We start from the raw sequence: 19,717 nt of genomic DNA on the forward strand, positions 1-19,717 counted from the left end.
GTGGACGACTGCTGATGCGGATTTTAATATTCAGAACAATTATGGTTCAATATTTTGATAACTTCTTTCCAGATGTAGATCTTTATAAATAACCATTTTTGTCTGGCATCTAAAGGCAACAAGGTGTTAGGAGCAGGTGGGTCTTCATAGGGCAGGCATTCCAGAGATTTGGTGCCCCTACTTGAAAAGGTTTATCTAAAAATATTGGAGGAAAAAAATCCCAGAGAGTAAAAGCATGAAGTTGTTTGGGGATCTGTTGAAAACAAATAAGTAAGCCATTGAAGAAGTCAGGGTGGCTGATGAAATGGCTATGAAGCAACAACCACAAGAAGAAAAATAATATTTGTTGATTTTTACATTTATTTGTTTAGATGAAGGCCACAGCAAATACAATTTTGCAACACCTGAATCCACCATAGACTGCTATTTTTAAAGCACACGAATTGGTCAAGACATATCTGAAGTGTGTGGTGCAGATATTTTGGGCATCTAAACACAGAATGACTTATTTCCCCAAAGTGATTTGTTCGGTAGGTCTCCCACTTCCATTTCCTCTCTTTCTGCCACCAAATTTCTTCTTCTCACTGCCTTCTCTCTTTCCCTCATTTTTTCTCTCTTCTCCATTCACACTGAATTCGACTGAGGTCAACATGTGATACGCAGTCTACAAGTGGCTAAGCCCGGAAAGCAGAATTAAATGTTTGACCTATGACTAAATGTTTTTTAAAAACTATCCCTTCTTCTTCAAATGCGAAAACTTAGCAGCTATGCGTTATAACCAGAACAAAGAGCAACTGGATCACAAAAAATGTCATGTTTTGAAATGTCCAAACCCCAGTATAGTCACAGTCTATGTTCACTTTTTGATCATTTCATAGTCTTATTAACAATTGTGTCCTTCCAGCCATCCATTTAAAAAAGCCTTTCTATTCTTATTGTTTGAAATATTTCACAGTCAATCTTATGAATATAAAAGAATCAGTAAGATAACATTAAAGACCATTTACTTACAATGGAGTTTTAGCAAAGGACTGATCAGGGTGTTGGATGAACAAAAGTTGGGGGAAAATGTAATGGATATGAGATGCCATTCCACCAATGAGGAGATCACCTCGCTCATGCCATTCATGTGGAATATATACAGCATTATTTCTCAAGCAAGTCACATTTTGAACTTTGCACACCATATTTGAAAGCAGCAGCAGAAGAAGAAGAAGCACCATTCTGAGAGCAAAACTCCCCCTAAAATATGGACGCTCTTGAGTCTTTCAGTCTGCAACATTCATGTTAGCATTAATACTCTCATCCGCCTGATTTAACCAAGATGCCTTGGGTGGCAACAAACTCCGCAAGTGCAATACTCAAAGGGATGTGAATGCACCTTATCATAAACCTCAGCAGCATTATAGAAGCATGGCTTACAATGGCATGGCTTGAACGCCAATTGAAAAAGAGCAACCTGCTTATTTGTACAAAGAAAGGGGAAAATTGACTCAGCAGTCTATGGATTACTGGAGTACTTATAATCATTTCATACTCAGGTGTTGAATTTTGTTTTCCAATCTGCCTTCTGAAAAATCACTGGAGATTAGGCCATGCCGATTGAGTATAGTCATTTAGATAATTACAGGAAAGACATTCACTTCTGTGATGGAGTAGGAACAGGTCTCAAACTTCCCCTGTCAAAGTGGGAAATCCACAGCTGCAAAATTCTTGAATGCTGGTGATCTGATTTGAAATTCTTCTGCAAAAATCTTGCTGGTGAACAAACCAAACTCACTCTGTGAAAGAACTTTGATTATTTTAAAATAATGAAATGTTGTTGTTTATTACCTGTGCTTCACCCTAAGGTCCCAGGGCAGGTTACGACGAATAAAACACATTAATATTAAAACACAATATTAAAGAGAATTTTAAACAGTTCAAAACAACATAAAGCTGTCTTTTTTGCTAGTCTAATAGGCAACCATTGAAAGTGTCACGCCATCTGACCTATGTAATATTAACCATTCCTGTTTTTCTCTGGATCTTTAGAACAGTAATAGAAAAGATCCAAACAATGTCAGTGCACAGGAAGTCTGGGAAATAAAACTCTAATAACATTGAAAGACTTGAGATGCATTTGTATTGGAATGTTTGCAAGAAGAACAACCAAAACCCTTTACACGGCAGTCTTCCTGACATAGTTGGAGGCCTCTGTGGCCACTCACTCTGACTATAATAATGTCATGGTGGTCCCATCAAACATGGGAAATGTGTGTGATATAGAAAAAGGCCTCCTTCCCAGTGGGTTCGTATCATTTGGAGTAAACAGTATAATTTGCTCAGTCATTGAGTGTATGTCCAAATCTGGGAATGGGGGAGAGGTTGCCAGCCTGAGAATGCAGATCCCTACTTAATAATAAATATTATTTATTATTATTTATACCCCGCCCATATGGCTGTGTTTCCCCAGCCCCTTTGGGCAACTTCCAACAAAATATTAAAATACAGTCGTCTGCCAAACATTAAAAGCTTCCCTAAACAGGGCTGCCTTCAGATGTCTTCTAAAAGTCTGTTAGTTGTTGTTCTCTTTGACATCTGGTGGGAGGGCGTTCCACAGGGCGGGTGCCACTACTGAGAAAGCCCTCTGCCTGGTTCCCTGTAACTTGGCTTCTTGCAGTGAGGGAACAGCCAGAAGGCCCTCGGAGCTGGACCTCAGTGTCTGGGCAGAACGATGGGGGTGGACAACAGAGCAGGAAAGGACATTGGAATAAGCCAGTCTTTTCCAATTCCTCATCCTGGGTTCTGGTTTGGTAGCCATGAATGCCAAAACAACAGGAAATGTTTTGGCCAAGATGCTAGACAGAGCCACAGGGAAGATGGTGCCAAAACCCAGAACAGAATAGAACATGGTGACGGATCCTTCATTACATAACAGTATAATTTGCTCAGTCATTGAGTGCATGTCCAAATCTGGGAATGGGGGAGAGGTTGCCAGCCAGAGAATGCAGATCCCTACTTGAACAATGGAGCAGGAAACTACAATGGAACAAGTCAGTCTCTTCCCCATCTAATTCCTCATGCTGGATCCTGGTTTGGTAGCCATGAATGCCAAAACAACAGAAATGGTTTTGGCCAAGATGCTGGAGAGGGCCACAGAGAATATGGTGCCAAAACTTGTTTGTCGGAGAAGGCAAGTTGCCTCATTAGGCATTCCAATGAACAGCAAAGAGCAGAGGAAACACAAGAGGAGGGAGATGAGGAGAATGTAGGTTAGACTTCTGTTGTTGGCTTTGACTATGGCAGTGTTGTGACCCGAGCCTGTAGAAAAGCAGAAAATTTTGAAATGATGGCCAAAGTTTCATCAAAAGCTAGGAAATTTGGTATCTTTCATCACAGTGATCATAGTCCTTGTTTGGATGGTAATCTTCTGGACATCTCATACAAATTTCTGGAAATATATGCATTGTGTGATAATTTAAAAACAATGAATATCCAGTGGTCTATATCACCCAGCTCCACCCACAGCCCAGGAATATAATATACTAAAATTGTGTCCTTTAAAGTTGCATCTTGAAAGCAACTGTGTAATAAAGAATATTCCCTGCTTACCCATCATATTGCAACAGGTATCAGAACTATTTTGTCCTCTTTCTATGTGAAGAGGGTGAATAGAAGGACCAATGGAGGGTTATACAAGACAGGGTGGTGGATGGAGTGGCTAAGCAGCATAATCTATTTCTATTTTTTCATTGTTAGCTCAGGATCCAGTGTGGGCTGTTTTTTTTTTAAAAAAAATAATTTTTATTAGATTTTAACAAGAAATACAGAAATACAGAAAAAAGAAAAAGAAGCACAAAAAATAAAAATACAACAATCAAAAAGACAAAAGGAAAAAGAAAAATCATTAACATCATTCTACAACTTCTAAACTAATCCCTTCAGACTTCCTCATTTCCCCTTCTTGAGTTCTTATTGTTAAAATAGTTCTCGCATTTTCCAAATCTAACTTCACTTACTTTTTTTCTAAATTTAAACTTCTTCATTGCTATTATCCATTCTCTTTATACTTTAACCTCTTTTTACTAACATCCTCTCTCCAAAATTATTATTATCTAACCCCTAATCTCTTTCCCTTACCCAAAAATATATAAAGTTAACATCCAAATCTTTTACCCATTTACTTCCACCCTCACAACAAAGTTCCCACCCCCCCTTCCCTGAAGTCGATGTCTCCAGATGTATCAGCCAGGTTCTTCATACAATCCTTAATACATTCCGAGGTCAGACCATATTATATCAATCAATACCGAATAATCCAAATCCCCTCAACCCACCCCTAGTCTGTCCCATTCCAACTTTTGCCGAACTCTTGCCCTCCTCTTCTGTAATCCCATCACTTTATGTCTTTGCACATTATCATCCTCTTTCTGCCCCCCAACTGTTTGCATCCTCCCCTCTCCCACCGGGGTGCTGATTTTTCCAGCCTCTTTTTTGGGGTGCTTTTTTATTTTCACCCTTTCCTGTTTCACTTCTCTCACCAGTGAAACAGTGTTTTCTCCTAATTTTCCTCCCTGTTCCACCCCTCCCACGAGTAGAACAGTGTTCTTCTCAGAAATTAAATCAATTAATTCAGCATATTGTCCTTCAATATTGTCTTTCTCCTCTTCTAGGTTTTTTACATACGTCACACCAGCGCAGTCCTGATCCTCCAATCTTTTTTCTTCTCCCTTCTCCTGTTTTTCAATTTCAATTAGTTCCTCTGTTTTAAAATCAGAAACAAATGCATCCACAGTCTCCTCTCTCAAAAAGCTTACATCAAGCTTGGAGATACTCACTTGCTTAGTAAGTTCCAAAATTGTTACCAATATTAAGTCCCACTGTGTGGCTTCCTGTCCACTCTCTGGAACCTTCTCTCCTAGTCCTTTGTCTAAGACCTCCTCCATCTTTGTGCAGACAGACAGTGAAGTTGTTTTTTTTGTCCAATATAGATGAAGAGTAAAAAAAAAATCAGAAATCTAGTCCCACTTGGTCTCTCTCTTTACTCCTTCTTTTCCTCAAAATCAATACTGAGCAGCCTTGAAGCAAAACAAATCCTCTTTCACTGTTTACAGCTCTCAGTCTCTCACATTCAGCCAAACGCATTCCATTGTATTGTGACGTCATTCAGCAGACTGACTGATCCTTCCTTTGACCCGACTCCAGGCTCGCAGGGGGCTTTTCTCATGCTAAATCTCAGTCTTTTGCAGAGATGAATTCACAGCTTACTTTTTCCTTTACTCTGCCTCAGGAAAAAGTTCTTTTTGCAGTATTTCTGGGTTTTCCAGGCTTACTGCGTTCTTTAATTACTCAATCGGGGGGAGATGACTTTTTAATCTCCGCCTCCCACTACCAAATTCTTATTCCGAATTAATTAATTTCAACCTACTTTGTCCAGAGCATAACTTTTTCAGGAAGAATCCACCGCTTGCAGGATGAAGGCTCGGGGCTTCGCTTCTTGGAGGTAACGATGGTGGTGCCCAAAATGGCTCCTGCAACTGCCATTCGGCTGACTCTCAGGAGCTCTTGCGGGCTTCCCGGGCAGCTGAGGAGTTGCTTCTGGAGCTCCGCCAGGCAAAATTTGCCCCCTGGACGCACAACCAGGGGTATTTACGGGGATCCGCGTGCCCCCACGGATTCCCCCCCCCCTCCGCGATGCCAGAAACCTCGGAGTATGAGGTTTCTGCACCTCCATTCCAGCGCGGCAGACCGGAAGTCCCAGTGTGGGCTGTTTGACGGCGGGAGAGCTTTCCCCCCTTTTATTGGTATTAATAGAGAGCCAAAGCTAGTTTCAGTGTTTGCTGTCATAAATATATCATGGAAGGTTGTGTGAGTGTTCAAGGGGATGAAAAGTAGAAAAAATTATATATATATATATATATATATATATATATATATATATATATACACATACACAATCAGGCATATTGGGCATGACGAAAGATTTCCTGTCATCTGATTCTTCAAAGTCACAAGAGTTCAGAGAAGAAGGATGACTTCAATCAAACAAAGCCATTTGGCCCAGAGGATGCTGAAGTGTACATAGCATCAGAGGTGTAAAAAGGGGAGGGGGACGGCTCGCCCTGGGTGCCACCCTGGGGGCTGACAAGATGGCCCGCTGCCTCACCCCCAGCAACTGAGGGCGTGCAGGGTGCCAGAGAGACTTCCTCCGCCACTGCACAGCATGGTCACCATAGGTTGAAGAATTGTTAGCCACAGTCCCTGTGCCATGGGCGCTTACCCAGATAAGACTGAGGAATAAACACTATGTTAGTTTGCTAGCAAACACACATTGGAGTGAGTTTCTTTGTACACTCAGGTTTAAACTGTTGCAGAACCCCACATCAATTAATACAATTGTTGCGTGTTTAGACCTTTAAACCTCCCCCTTAAATAAATTCACACAAGACTCAAATTTTTGGTTTGGTTTTTGGCAGAATTTAGGCCACAACTTTATTGATTACAGTAAGTGAGTGGTTGCATAGTCTCTGGTTCGACTAGCTCCCTGCACCGTTGCAGGTTGCACTGACTCAGATCTCTATTGTAGGTCAGCCAAGGGTGAACACCTGGAATGGCGGAAAGCCGGGGACATGCTATGTCCACCAGCCAGATGTCCCCCTGGATTCTGGCACAGGCACAACCCCTCGCAGGGTTGACCAAACCATTGAGTCCCTGGAGTCCTTTAACGGAATACCCCTTAACATAGGGATGGGCGAGAGCATCCCCCCCATCCCTATCACCTGAACCAGAGCCTATCCACAACCTTACAAGTTGTGATGATTTGCTATGCAGCAGGCGAAACCCAAATGGGACCACCCAAACAACCAAGTGGGGGAAATTCCTGCCATGCCCCTGTCCCAACAACAGACGACACATGATGGCATAGCAAGGTCAAGCGCACAAACCCTAAATATAGGGAGAGGTGGGTGTTAGCATAAATCCTCTACATGGCACAGGTGCTAACATGTGACTATTGTTTACTTTATGTGATTGTATTCTTTCCCACGCAGGAGCCTGGATGTAACCCGACTCCTGTCATGTGATGTTCTTTCTTCCTCACTTTGCTTTCGCTTTTGACCGAGGACAGATGGCAGCTTGCATCTGTCTCTTAATAAATTAGTTTTGCAACTAATAAAAATGTGTGCTGTCTTCTGTCACGGAGGACAGCCGCATCACAAGAATACTGGGCTTTCCACTCCAGTATTCTAACAGTGGGCGGGTGTTCCGATGCACTGACCAAGAGAGAAAGCTCAGGGTCACGTGCATTGGCATATATAGGTCCCTTGATAATTTGGCTAGCATCCCATTGGTCAGATTAAACCCAGCAACAAGGGACCTACCAATCAGGTGTTGTGGCTATCCAATCGTACCCACTCACAACACAAGGATTTGGTTGCCAGGTCTCACCGCAACACGTGCCTTCTTTAAGGGAGGACACGATTTATTGAAAACAGAAAAAAATGAATATTTCTCCTCTCCTGCCTCTGTATGCTCCCCACACCTTCCACAACACACACACACACACACACACACACACACACACACACACACACACAGTGTGCAAGGGGAGAAGAGGTGATTCCCCCCCCCTTTGGACATGCAGCAATGCTTATGGAATTATCTCCCCAATGCTACATTAAATTGTCCACTCACTCTGGGTAGGAAAACTTTCCCTACCCTTATTGTCCCAATTCCCAATAAATAGAATTAATGGATCTGAAAGTTCCCCTTGTATCTTTGAGAGTAGCAATTATTTCATCACAATGATTTTAGATCTTGAGGCTAAAATGTAATACCTACAATCTGTCAAACATATTTACTTCTAGAGTTCTGAAACTGATGCATAGCTGCCAAGTTATCCCTTTTTTAAAGGGATTTTCCCTTATGCTGAATAGGCTTCCTCGCGAGAAAAGGGAAAACTTGGCAGCTATGAACTGATGGCTCACAATCAAGTAAACAGATAATAATTCAGTTGTCATTATCTCCCCGGTAATTATAAAAATCACCATAATCAACTCATCTGGCTAGTGCTTTCCAGAATACAGTAGAAAACAGTTAAACAAGCACTTCTGAAATCATTATAAGTACATAGGTGTTCCAGGGCACCTAATATTAGGGAGAAGAGAGAGGCAAGGCTCTGTCATTTTAGTCAGTTTCCTTCTTTCATTGTTTAGGTCAAGCTTCAAATTAGTGTCTCCTAATTAGTATTCAAGGCATGCATATGGCATGCTGTTGAGGTTAAGGATAAGATTGGAAGATGGCCCTTTGAGAAGCTCACTGGCAGAGCCAGATAACTAATCTTCAAATCCAGCCAATTTGTAGTAATAAGATTACGACATAATAGCAGCTCTGCCACATCAGGTCAAAGGCCCTCCTAGTCCAGCATTCTGTTCTTGCAGTGATCAACCAGTTAATATTTTAAACAGAATTTCCCGTGTTCCAAGGGAAGTTCAACTACAGGATGTTGCTGCTGCTGCTTTTGCTGCTCCCAAATTTGGTGTGCAAAGTGCAAACAGTTAAGCTCACCAATAATAACCCTGTAGATATTCCGCATGAGTGGTATGAGCCAGGCGATCTCCTCATAGGTGGGATGGTGTCTCATATGCACTATGTTTTCCCCAAAATCTTATTCAACAGACACCCTTCTCAAGTCTCCTATAAGACCCCATCGTAAGGAAATGTCCCTTGATTTCATTTTACCATTTCTTCCTATTAGTGTGGCTGTCTGCAAATTGCTTTGATTACTGTGTCAAAATAGAAGTAGACCTGCTTCTGCATGGCTGGCAGGGTGCAGGATGGATGGACTAGCAGCTGGAGATTTGGAAACATTAGCCTTTCGTGATTCAATTGCTCTCTGATCTTGTTATAATACATAGCCTCTGGGAGCTTCCATGATGTAAGGGGAGTATGGGGCAGCTTTTGTACTGCACCCAAATTTCCAGACATATTCAAGCTTTATAGTTCTTTATTTCAGGAGTGGACAACTTTTACCCCATGGGGCTCATATAGCTCTCAGCTTAATAGCATATGAGTGGCATGGATGAGAAAGCATGTGGGAAAGTGAGACAGCCAAGAGGGAGAGGGAGAGAGGAATGGGAAAAAGCAGGAGGTGGGAAATAAGTCACAGGGAGACAGAGAGAAAGGTGTAGCCCTAAGTTCAACTATTGACTCTGGCCATTGGCTTTTTCCTCACTCCCAAATGCCTGCTGTATTTGTTAGGGGGTGCAAGGAAGGAAAGGGGAGCAAAAGAGTTTTTAAAAATATATTGTGATGAGCTGGGGGAAAAACTGTGGGTGACACACAAATGGCTAACATGTGGACCCCACAGGTATTTCGGGTGATATCAGAACAAATGAGGCCAAATGTGCTGGCTGCTCTATTTAAAATTGCAATCTAAGGCGCATTCTGGTTTGACAAGATCGAACTTGCTGTGTCCTTTAAAAGTTGAATGTTTTATTATCCTCTTGTGGGTTTAATTTCATACATTTTTTTTCCTGCGAAGTTTAATTTTGCCACTCCAACCCCTTAAATGATTCTGTATTTTGTACTCCAGAAATCCCTGATAATTTTCCTGTTTTCACTCTGTGGATATTCATGGTGTACCATTTTTAGATAACAATTTACAGCAAATGCATCAAATCTGTAGAATGTCCACCTGTCCCCAATACTTAGTGACTCCAACCTGCCTCTTCTTTTTCATGCATTGTAGTACGTGCATTTTTATTTTCAACCAAGATGTGCTGTGGATCTTTTTAAATGTACTGGAATGGTGCAATGGGTTCTTGCATAAAATGTAATAAGACTACAAAATTGTTCATCTGGCTTATCACACATAACCTGTAATTATTAATAGCTTGTTCTCTGCCTCTTCAAAAAGGACCTTGAGGTTAAATGGTTCTTTGGTACTTTCTCTGCGTGAGATACTTGCTGTCAATCTTTTCCTGTGGAAATGTATATACTCAACTAGTTTTTTGCTGTTGTGAATTTGCTTAGTTGTACTGAATTGAAATAATAATCCTGTTTAGGTTTTGAAAAATAATAAAATAATGTTTCTGTTAGCTAGTTTGAGTTGTTCATACTAAACATTGGGCAGCGGATTTAATAATAATTAATTAATTAATTGTCCATTTTCTCTGAGTCATACTAATATTATATCCTAATAATCGGTGACTTCCAGCGAAAATCAGGGTGTGAAGTTGATGGTTAATCATTGATGAGTCATTGAAATATATGCACCTAGAGAGACATGGCTTAAAATGCCCATTTCCTAAATGATCTTCAACCTACAGTTTATCATTAGGCTTTCAACCTATGAACAGTAAGATGTAGTGAGGAAATACCCATATATTATTTCATACTATCTTTTCTTTTTAAGTCTCCAATAGAATGTGGTTACCAGCAAAAGGGATGCACTGTAGAACAGAATGAGAGGCTTAAAGCATCCTAGAAGGGAACACACAATTGTATAATGAAATGACTTGCTAAGGAAAAACTGGGAATGAGAGCAAAAATATAACACTTTTCCTTTACGGAACGGAGCATAGCTCACCAGTACAGCACAGGCTGTGCATGCCAAATGTCCCAGGTTCAGTCCCTGGTTTTTTAAATATGGAATTAGGAAATACCTTTCTCTGAAACACAGGAGAAAAGCTGTCAGCCTGTAAAGAAAATACGGAACTTGGTGTGCTGAATATGTGCTGAATATGAAGCAGCTTGGTGTGCTGAATATGTGCTGAATATGAAGCAGCTTCTCATGTTCCTTTTATGTTCACTTACTCCTGGTTAAACCACTGAGCCTAGGGCTTGCTGATCAGAAGGTCGGTGGTTCGAATCCCTGTGACGGGGTGAGCTCCCGTTGCTTGGTCCCAGCTCCTGCCAACCTAGCAGTTCGAAAGCACATCAAAATGCAAGTAGATAAATAGGAACCGCTACAGTGGGTAAACGGCGTTTCCATGTGCTGCTCTGGTTTGCCAAAAGCAGCTTTGTCATGCTGGCCACATGACCTGGAAGCTATACACCGGCTCCCTCGGCCAATAATGCAAGATGAGCGCGCAACCCCAGAGTCGGTCATGACTGGACCTAATGGTCAGGGGTCCCTTTACCTTTACCTTTACCCCCGGGTTTCAACCTATAAAAAGCTGGATTCTAAAGATACACACAGAGGTCCCGTACTGGAGGGAGTTTTTGCAGGTTCAGGAACTCTCCAAATGCGGTAAGCATTCCAAAAAACTGTAGCATGCTACAGTAAGCATTTGTAGCTGAAGCTCAATAGTGATAAAGAGCAAAATGGACAGCACTCATGAAGTGAAATTCAAGACAATCTATCCATTCTCTATAGATATCCATAGCTGCCAAGTTATCCCTTATTTTAAGGGATTTTCCCTTATGCTGAATAGGCTTCCTTGCGAGAAAAGGGAAAACTTGGCAGCTATGTAGATATCTCCACAGTCTATATCTGCTGAGGGATTAAAAATCTGATTTGAGCTACAGACTGCTCAAAACAGGTCTATCCTTATGAAAGCAGAATCCAGTAAAATGGAGTCACAAGGCATTTTCCTCCTTTGTTATAGAGCTTTATTAATGACCAACCTTGCTGGTTGTACCCTATATGTATACTGTGACAGCTTAATTGTTCATATTAGAGCAGACCACTATTGAGACAAAACCGTCTGTGTGCTGTTCAAAAGTCCCATGAAATAGCCAGCCACTTTATTTGCAGCGTGGTGACCAAGTTTTACCAGCACATCATGGCCTTGGTGTTTGCTGTTGATGAGATCAATGATAATCCCAGGATCCTGCCCAATGTCACTCTTGGCTTCCACATCTACGACAGCTATACTGATTCAAGGATGACCTATCGTTCCACTCTGGACCTGCTCTTTAAATCATATCACTTTGTCCCAAACTACAAATGTGGCATTCAGAATAATGTCATAGGAGTAATCGGAGGACTTGAGTCTGATATTTCTTCACACTTGGCAGACATCTTAGGTCTTTACAAGATTCCACAGGTAGGATTTGAGTCTGGGGATAAGAGGGGTTTTCTTTAATCTTTCACTACAATTCACTCTCTTTCTCTCTTTCTAGTAGAAACTAGAATGAGGAAAAGAAAAAGCTGAATTATGTGGAATTGATTGGGGGTATAACACGGATCAAAGATGTGAATTATAAGGGCAAGATGGCTTGCTGAATTCTATTAAATTAACTCTATTATATGTAAGGGGAATTGCTGCACAAGTGATATGAGTGAGCAAAATGTGTGTGTGTGTGTGTGTCTATAAAATAATGCAGAGTTTCGCTTCAATTGTTGAAAATTTATAGGATTGCACTGTAAAGGGGGAAAATAATAAATGTAAGGATTATTGAATCTTGGTTCCTCTCTAAAATGTCTGGTTGTTGTTTTAGATTTCATATGGTTCATTTGAACCAACAGCCATTGATCAGATAAAGTTCCCTTCCTTTTACCGCATGGTTCCCAACGAAGGCCTTCAGTATCAGGGAATTCTCCAGTTACTTCTGCATTTCAGATGGAAATGGGTCGGGCTCATTGCTTTAAACAACAAAGGTGGAGAAACATTCTTGCAGACCATAGAGCCAATACTTTCCAAGCATGGAATATGTTCAGCATTCACAGAAAGAGTTCAAAAATATTTGTCAGGTAATGTACTTGAAATGGTTAACGACCTACTGAATAATTTGCCAACTTTCATGATGAGCAACGCCAAAGCAGTTATAATATATGGAGAAAGTGGAACTGTTCGATGGTTGGGAGGTGTTATAGGAGCAGTCAAGATAATTCAACAAATGAATCCTCGGTATAAAAAGATGTTATCTCCAGAAAAGGTTTGGATTACGACAGCCCAAATTGATTTTACATTGTACACCTTTCAAAGGATTACAGAGATTGATAGACAAATGTTCCATGGTTCTATCTCCTTCTCAATTCATGCAAAGGAGCTTCGGGATTTCAAAGAATTTCTTAAGAATATAAATCTTTCTTGGGCAGATGGAGATGGTTTTATCAATGATTTTTGGGAACAAGCATTCAGATGTTCACATTCAAATGCCACTGTCTCAGCAGGCATTCGAGAATGTACTGGAGAGGAGATGCTAGAGAGCCTTCCTGCACCATTTTTTGAAATGAGCATGACTGGCCACAGCTACAGTATCTATAATGCTGTCTATGCTTTGGCACAAGCCTTACATATGACTTCCTCAACTAAAGCCAACTTCAGAAAAATGGAGCAATTTTATCAGAAAGTGGAACCCTGGAAGGTAATGTTTCTGTACTGACATTTCTGTGATACTAGTATTCCATTAGCAAAACAATTTACGCAGAACATGACCACCCAGCTCTTGTCATGCTTTTCAGATTCTTCCCTTCCCTTAAAATGATAATGTTTATACCCTAACTTATCCTCCATTGTTCTTATTGAAAGTTCTTTTGACAGGAACTTCAACTGAATTTAAATTGATTCATGATTTTCCACTCTCTTCCTTTGTCGGCTACTGAAAGTCAGAAACTTTGCATTGTGAATTGTAAAGGTTCTCTGAAAGAGAAAATTAAGTAAAATCCATCTAGGAAAACTATTTCAATAACCAATTCCGATTTTTGTTAGTCCATTTGATTCTCTTTCACTTTCCACCTAGCTCCACTCATTACTTCAAGGAATGTCATTCAACAACAGTGCTGGAGATGAAATTACATTGAATGAACATGGAGAATTGGCCACTGGATTTGATATTACAAATTTGATCACATTCCCAAATAAATCCTACGTCAGAGTCAAAGTAGGAAGGCTGGACCCTCAGGCTCCTCCTGGCAAAGAATTCACCATTGATGAGGCCAGAATTGAATGGCACAGAAGTTTGACTCAGGTGGATAATAAATGCATTTTCTGTCAAATTATTACTATTACTACCGGTATTATTATTATTAATACCCCACCCATCTGGCTGGGATTCCCCAGCCACTCTGGACAGCTTCCAACAGGTTATTAAAAACAGAATAAAACATCAACCATTAAAAACTTCCCTAAACAGGGCTGCCTTCAAATGTCTTCTAAAAGACATGCACACGAAAGCTCATACCAAAATAAAAACTTAGTTGGTCTTTAAGGTGCTACTGAAGGAATTTTTTTTATTTTTCTAAAAGTCAGATAGTTGTTTATTTCATTGACATCTGATGGGAAGGTATTCCACAGAGCGGGCACCACTACCGAGAAGGCCCTCTGCCTGATTCCCTGTAACCTTACTTCTCGCATTGAGGGAACTGCCAGAAGGCCCTCGGAGCTGGACCTCAATGTCTGTGCAGAACAATGCGGGGTTGAGACGCAACTTCAGGAATTCACTGTCATCCAGAAAATGATATGAAGTATAAGCACCTCCCCACTTGTGCACGATCTACTTGCATATGACTGCATACCTGTGCAGTACGGGTGACCCAGAAATGGCAGGAAAGAGCTGGAAAGTCCTCATGGCTCACGAGGAGACCATAGCTGCCAAGTTTTCCCTTTTCTCGCGAGGAAGCCTATTCAGCATAAGGGAAAATCCCTGTAAAAAAGGGATAACTTGGCAGCTATAGGAGACTCTCCCCGAAGCCCAAAAGGACATCCTCCTGGGCAGTGTCCCCCCCCCCCCCGGGAAAATAGGTGCCAGTACTCATTCTGAAGTTGTTACAGTAAGTGCCGCACTTTTTACAACACAAAAAGAGGTGCCGGTTCATACCCTCTTGGGGGGGGGACAGTACTGCTCTTAAGGCTCTGGAAGGAGTCTCCTTGAAAGCCAGAGGCACAGTGGGGCTTTGTTGAGGCTTCTCAGCCTCCCCACCTAACAGCTGGTGCATTCTTCGGGCTCTGGGGAGGATTTCCTCATGACCCATGGCGACTCTCCAGGGTGCTCCCCACTTACATGCATTTCACTTATGTAGGGGAGAGCTCAGAATGTAGCCCCCCCCCCCCACACACACACAATTTGGAGAGTCGCCTGGAATTTTTTTAAAAAGCATTTATTAACATAATGCATGATTAAAATTGAATATCAGTGGAATGCCATATTTTATGGGCATATTGCAGACATGACTATTATATGAAAGGTGAATATTTCATTGGTGACAAGCTATCATTTGAAGAACTCTCTTTATGTATGCCCAACTCCTTAAGATCATTGTTGGCAGTTCTGCTTTTTGGGCTACTCTTTAAATGAGTTATGTACATACACAGCTACTAGGGATACACAGCTACTAGGGACAGGATATTTTCTGTGGTGGCTCTTGGTCTATGGAAATAGTTCCCCTTAGATGTTTATCTGGGTTTGTCACTTCAGAAATAGGATGAAAACCCTTCCGTTCCACCTGGCTGCTGATATAAGCTGATTTATAGGTTGTAGGTTGTGTTTTACATAATATTGTTTTATTGAGATTATATTTGCATATTTGATTGTATTTTAAGCCACCAAGAGAAGACATTGCCTGATAGAGCAGTATAAAAAGTTATAAAGAAATAAGGCATGACAACAAAATGTTGGCAGGGCCTAACATGTATTGCAGAAAACAGATGTTTCCTGTCATTACTTTATGTGATATTTACAAGTCAAGCCTTCGGTTTGTAACATTCAATGAAATACAAATCCAGTTTTAATCCATTTGTAACACTGAGTATAGAACTTTGAATCTTTCTGAGTTTGAATACAGAAGGAATGTGCCCCCTGTGTAAAGGGACCCCTGGCCATTAATCCAGTCGCGAACGACTCTGGGGTTACAGCGCCCATCTCGCTTTACTGGCCGAGGGAGCCGGCATTTGTCCGCAGACAGCTTCCGGGTCATGTAGCCAGCATGACTAAGCCGCTTCTGGCAAAACCAGAGCAGAGCATGGAAATTCCATTTACCTTCCCGCTGGAGCAGTACCTATTTATCTATTTGCACTTTGATGTGCTTTTGAACTGCTATGTTGGCAGGAGCAGGGACTGAACAACGGGAGCTCACCCCGTCACGGGGATTCAAACCACCGACCTTCTGATCTGCAAGCCCTAGGCTCTGTGGTTTAACCCACAATGCCAAAAGTGTCCCTTGCCCCCTGTGTACTATTGCTTAAAGCATGATAGATATCAGATGGAAGAAGAATTCTACAAACTATTTAATACTAAACTCTTCCCTTAACTTTATTCAATGTTAAATTTCCAATATCTTTGGAAAGGTACCACCCCTTTCAGAATGTAATAGCATCTGCCAGCCTGGTTATGGGAAGAAAAAGAAAGAAGGAGAGAAATTTTGCTGCTATGATTGTGCTCCATGTCCAGATGGGATGGTCTCAAACGAGAAGGGTAGGACCAGCTATTTCATGATAGACCAGATTGCCCAAGTTACTGAAGTAAAATTTGAGAGACTGTTTTGCAAATTTGTTATAATTAACTTGGCACATTATTTAAAATTATGTTGTTGCACATTGTTCTCAGTGTTCATTTAGGTACAGTTTCTTCATGTTTGCTGTTAGTCATCTTCAGGAAAATATTGCGTTATATAATACAATATTTTAACACAAAAAAATCACAGTTAGCATAGTGTAATAATGGCTGAACCTGTGATTTAGAATCCATAAAAGGAGCTTCCATTGATGGTATATTTAATTCCTGGTATTTGAGAGAGAAGAGGAAGTTTGGATAAACCCTGAATCTCAATTCATCCCATAATGGAAAAGCTTCTAGCTGACGTATCAGACACATTGCAAAAATCAATTGCTTTGTGTATAAGAAAGTATCCTGAAAAACACTTATGATCCAGAGAAAGAAATGCATGCAGTGGAGACAGTCTTACTAGGATCAAATGTCAAAGAGGAAGGAGACCCTGAGAAGCAATTATGATACTTAAGAAGTTTCCAGCAACTGAGGAGGAACTCGGGTAAAGAAGACATAAAGCAGAGAAAGTTCAAGTTTTGCTAAAGTTGTTCTGGATGATAATAGGAGGCTTGCCCAAGACAAAATATCAAGTACCACGGGAATGCTTGTACGTTTTTTGGAACATTTCAATACACTAGAAAGTGGACTTATACTTGGAGGGTAAAGGTAAAGGTAAAGGGACCCCTGACCATTAAGTCCAGTTGCGGATGACTCTGGGGTTGCGGCGCTCATCTCGCTTTACTGGCCGAGGGAGCCGGCATTTGTCCACAGACAGCTTCTGGGTCATATGGAAAGCATGACTAAGCCGCTTGTGGTGAACCAGAGCAGCGCATGGAAATGCTGTTTACTTTCCCGCTGGAGCGGTACCTATTTATCTACTTGCACTTTTGGGCGTGCTTTCGAACTGCTAGGTTGGCTGGAGCTGGGACCGAACAATCGGAGCTCACCCCGTCACGGGGATTTGAACCTCCGACCTTTTGATCAGCAAGCCCTAGGCTCTGTGGTTTAGCCCACAGTGCCACCCATGTCCCTCCACTTGGAGGATAATGAATTGATATTCTGAAATCATTCAGCCCAAGCATGTGAGAGTAGAATCACATGGGACACAGTGTTATGCAAAACATGGGCAAGATTCAATACATATTGACAAAGGAAGAGCACCCAGACAGAAGTTATGGTAGACCATGTTGCTTGTTGTGTCCTTCCTTTCAGCTTGTGATCTTCCTTGGAACAAGAATGAGAAGTTATGAAAGTCTAAGTGGAGATAAAGTGGGAATCTACTCTATATAAAAATATATACTTATGCAGCACTGATCAGCCAAACTAGTACAACATGTAGGGATTAATATTTCAAACACAAACCAGTAATTACATAAGAATCACTATGAGCATCACATAAAGATTTTATGTCATTAACAAGGGGGCCAGTAAAAATGCCGTTATTATTCAGGATTAAAAAATAAGGGATCAGGATTTTCTGGTATTAAAACCTACTGGGCAATAGTAATACTGAGAATTGACCCACTGAAATCAATTTATTTCTTAAAATTTATAAACCACTTCCTAGCGGAAAACCTCAAATTAGTTAACAAGTTACTTAAGTCTATTTATTTCAGTGGGACTGCTTTGAGTGTGATTTGGTGGGATGGCACTCATTATACAAACTGTAATTGCTGATTAATATATGGAATAAAGAACCTCTTGTATTTAAAAGCAGGCATCTAGTACAAACATGCTGCTTCTGTTAAAGATTCCAGACTATGTGCAGGATTGTTTCAAAATTTGCATGATGAAATATAATATTTGGCGGACTGCTGCTGATACAGATTTTAATATTCGGAACTATTCTGGTTCAATATTTTGTTAACTTCTTTTCAGATGTAGAAAATTGTGCAAGTTGCGCAAAGGATCTATATCCAAACAAAGACCAGGATCTATGCATTCCTAAGATTCCAAATTTTTTAGCTTTTGATGAAACGTTGGCCATTGTTTCAGCTACCTCTGCACTTTTATTGTCTCTGATCACAGCTCTGGTGTTGGGCATCTTCATTAAGCACAGGAATACGGCCATAGTCAAAGCCAACAACAGAAGCCTCACCTATATTCTCCTCACCTCCCTCCTCTTGTGTTTCCTCTGTTCTTTGTTGTTCATTGGAAAACCTAATAAGGTGACCTGCCTTCTCCGACAAACCGCTTTTGGCATCATCTTCTCTGTGGCCCTCTCTAGCATCTTGGCCAAAACTATATCAGTGGTTTTGGCATTCATGGCTACTAAGCCAGGATCCAGGATGAGGAACTGGGTGGGGAAAAGACTGGCTTATTCCATAGTCCTTTGCTGCTCTAAAACTCAAGTAGTGATATGTGCACTCTGGCTGACAATCTCTCCTCCATTCCCAGATTTGGACATGCACTCAGTGAGGGAAGGAATTATATTTCTGTGTAATGAAGGGTCAGTCCTCATGTTCTACTGTGTATTGGGCTATATGGGTTTCCTGGCCACTGTCAGTTTCACTGTGGCCTTTTTAGCCAGAAAGTTGCCTGACAGTTTCAATGAAGCCAAGTTCATCACCTTCAGCATGCTGGTCTTCTGCAGTGTTTGGCTCTCTTTCATTCCAACTTACCTGAGCACCAGAGGAAAATACATGGTGACTGTGGAGATCTTCTCCATCTTGGCTTCCAGTGCTGGATTACTGGCTTGCATCTTTTCCCCTAAATGCTACATTATTGTGATGAGGCCTGAGTTGAACAACAGAGAGCAGTTGATCCGGAGAAAGATATAAATGACAGAAGTTTTTGTTGGGTCTTAGGCTACCTGGACTTGTTGACCATTAACAGTCTCACTGCACCTTTCCTAGTCAGGAAGTTGAAAAAAAATATATAAATAATAGACGGAATCATCTTATCATTTATGTTCTTGTTATTTCACATAGGAACATATTTCTTTTATATGAATTGGGACTATGTGAAGGAATGAAACTATGGATAAGATCCAACATCACTTTCAATAAGTTGAAGCAGATCAGTCTAGGCACAGGAAAATTTCTGGAGAGCTTCAAAATAATCTACACATAGGGTGAACTAGTACCTCTACACTTCTTGAATCTCACACCTGGGTAGACACAGGATGAATTAAATGACTGGTTTTGCTTTAGGGAGTGCTCCAGGCACAGAAGGCTCTAAGATCTGAAGTAACTCTGAAAGATAAAAGTCACACAAAGCATGAGACCTTTCTCTACATACCACAGCTTTCTTTATGCCAGGAATAGCCAATCTAATACGCTCCAGAAATTGTTGGACTAGAACT

General features: G+C 41.1%; 2 protein-coding genes across 2 annotated transcripts; both read left to right on the forward strand.

The window, feature by feature from the left end:
* Positions 1–8,482: 8,482 nt before the first annotated feature.
* LOC148684048 (vomeronasal type-2 receptor 26-like) lies at positions 8,483–12,071 on the forward strand. Its single transcript, XM_088654785.1, has 2 exons — positions 8,483–8,691; positions 11,741–12,071. The coding sequence occupies exons 1-2, from the start codon at positions 8,483–8,485 to the stop codon at positions 12,069–12,071; spliced, it is 540 nt and encodes a 179-aa protein (XP_088510911.1).
* A 418-nt stretch (positions 12,072–12,489) lies between these two features.
* Positions 12,490–19,193, forward strand: LOC118078240 (vomeronasal type-2 receptor 26-like). The gene is made up of 4 exons (XM_088654786.1): positions 12,490–13,296; positions 13,672–13,899; positions 16,215–16,341; positions 18,292–19,193. The coding sequence occupies exons 1-4, from the start codon at positions 12,490–12,492 to the stop codon at positions 19,191–19,193; spliced, it is 2,064 nt and encodes a 687-aa protein (XP_088510912.1).
* Positions 19,194–19,717: the final 524 nt, after the last annotated feature.

This window comes from Zootoca vivipara, chromosome 12 (assembly GCF_965207765.1).
Source record: "Zootoca vivipara chromosome 12, rZooViv2.hap1.1, whole genome shotgun sequence".
Taxonomy (NCBI): Eukaryota; Metazoa; Chordata; class Lepidosauria; order Squamata; family Lacertidae; genus Zootoca; species Zootoca vivipara.

What these genes read in the sequence shown, in the direction of transcription:
- LOC148684048 (XM_088654785.1), top strand. Translation starts at nt 8,483, where the DNA reads ATGTTGCTGCTGCTGCTTTTGCTGCTCCCAAATTTGGTGTGCAAAGTG. An exon ending in GTCTCCTATAAGACCCCATC is followed by an intron (nt 8,692 to 11,740) that starts GTAAGGAAATGT and finishes CTTTATTTGCAG; the next exon opens with CGTGGTGACCAAGTTTTACC.
- LOC118078240 (XM_088654786.1), top strand. Translation starts at nt 12,490, where the DNA reads ATGGTTCCCAACGAAGGCCTTCAGTATCAGGGAATTCTCCAGTTACTT. An exon ending in AGAAAGTGGAACCCTGGAAG is followed by an intron (nt 13,297 to 13,671) that starts GTAATGTTTCTG and finishes CTTTCCACCTAG; the next exon opens with CTCCACTCATTACTTCAAGG. An exon ending in GATGGTCTCAAACGAGAAGG is followed by an intron (nt 16,342 to 18,291) that starts GTAGGACCAGCT and finishes ACTTCTTTTCAG; the next exon opens with ATGTAGAAAATTGTGCAAGT.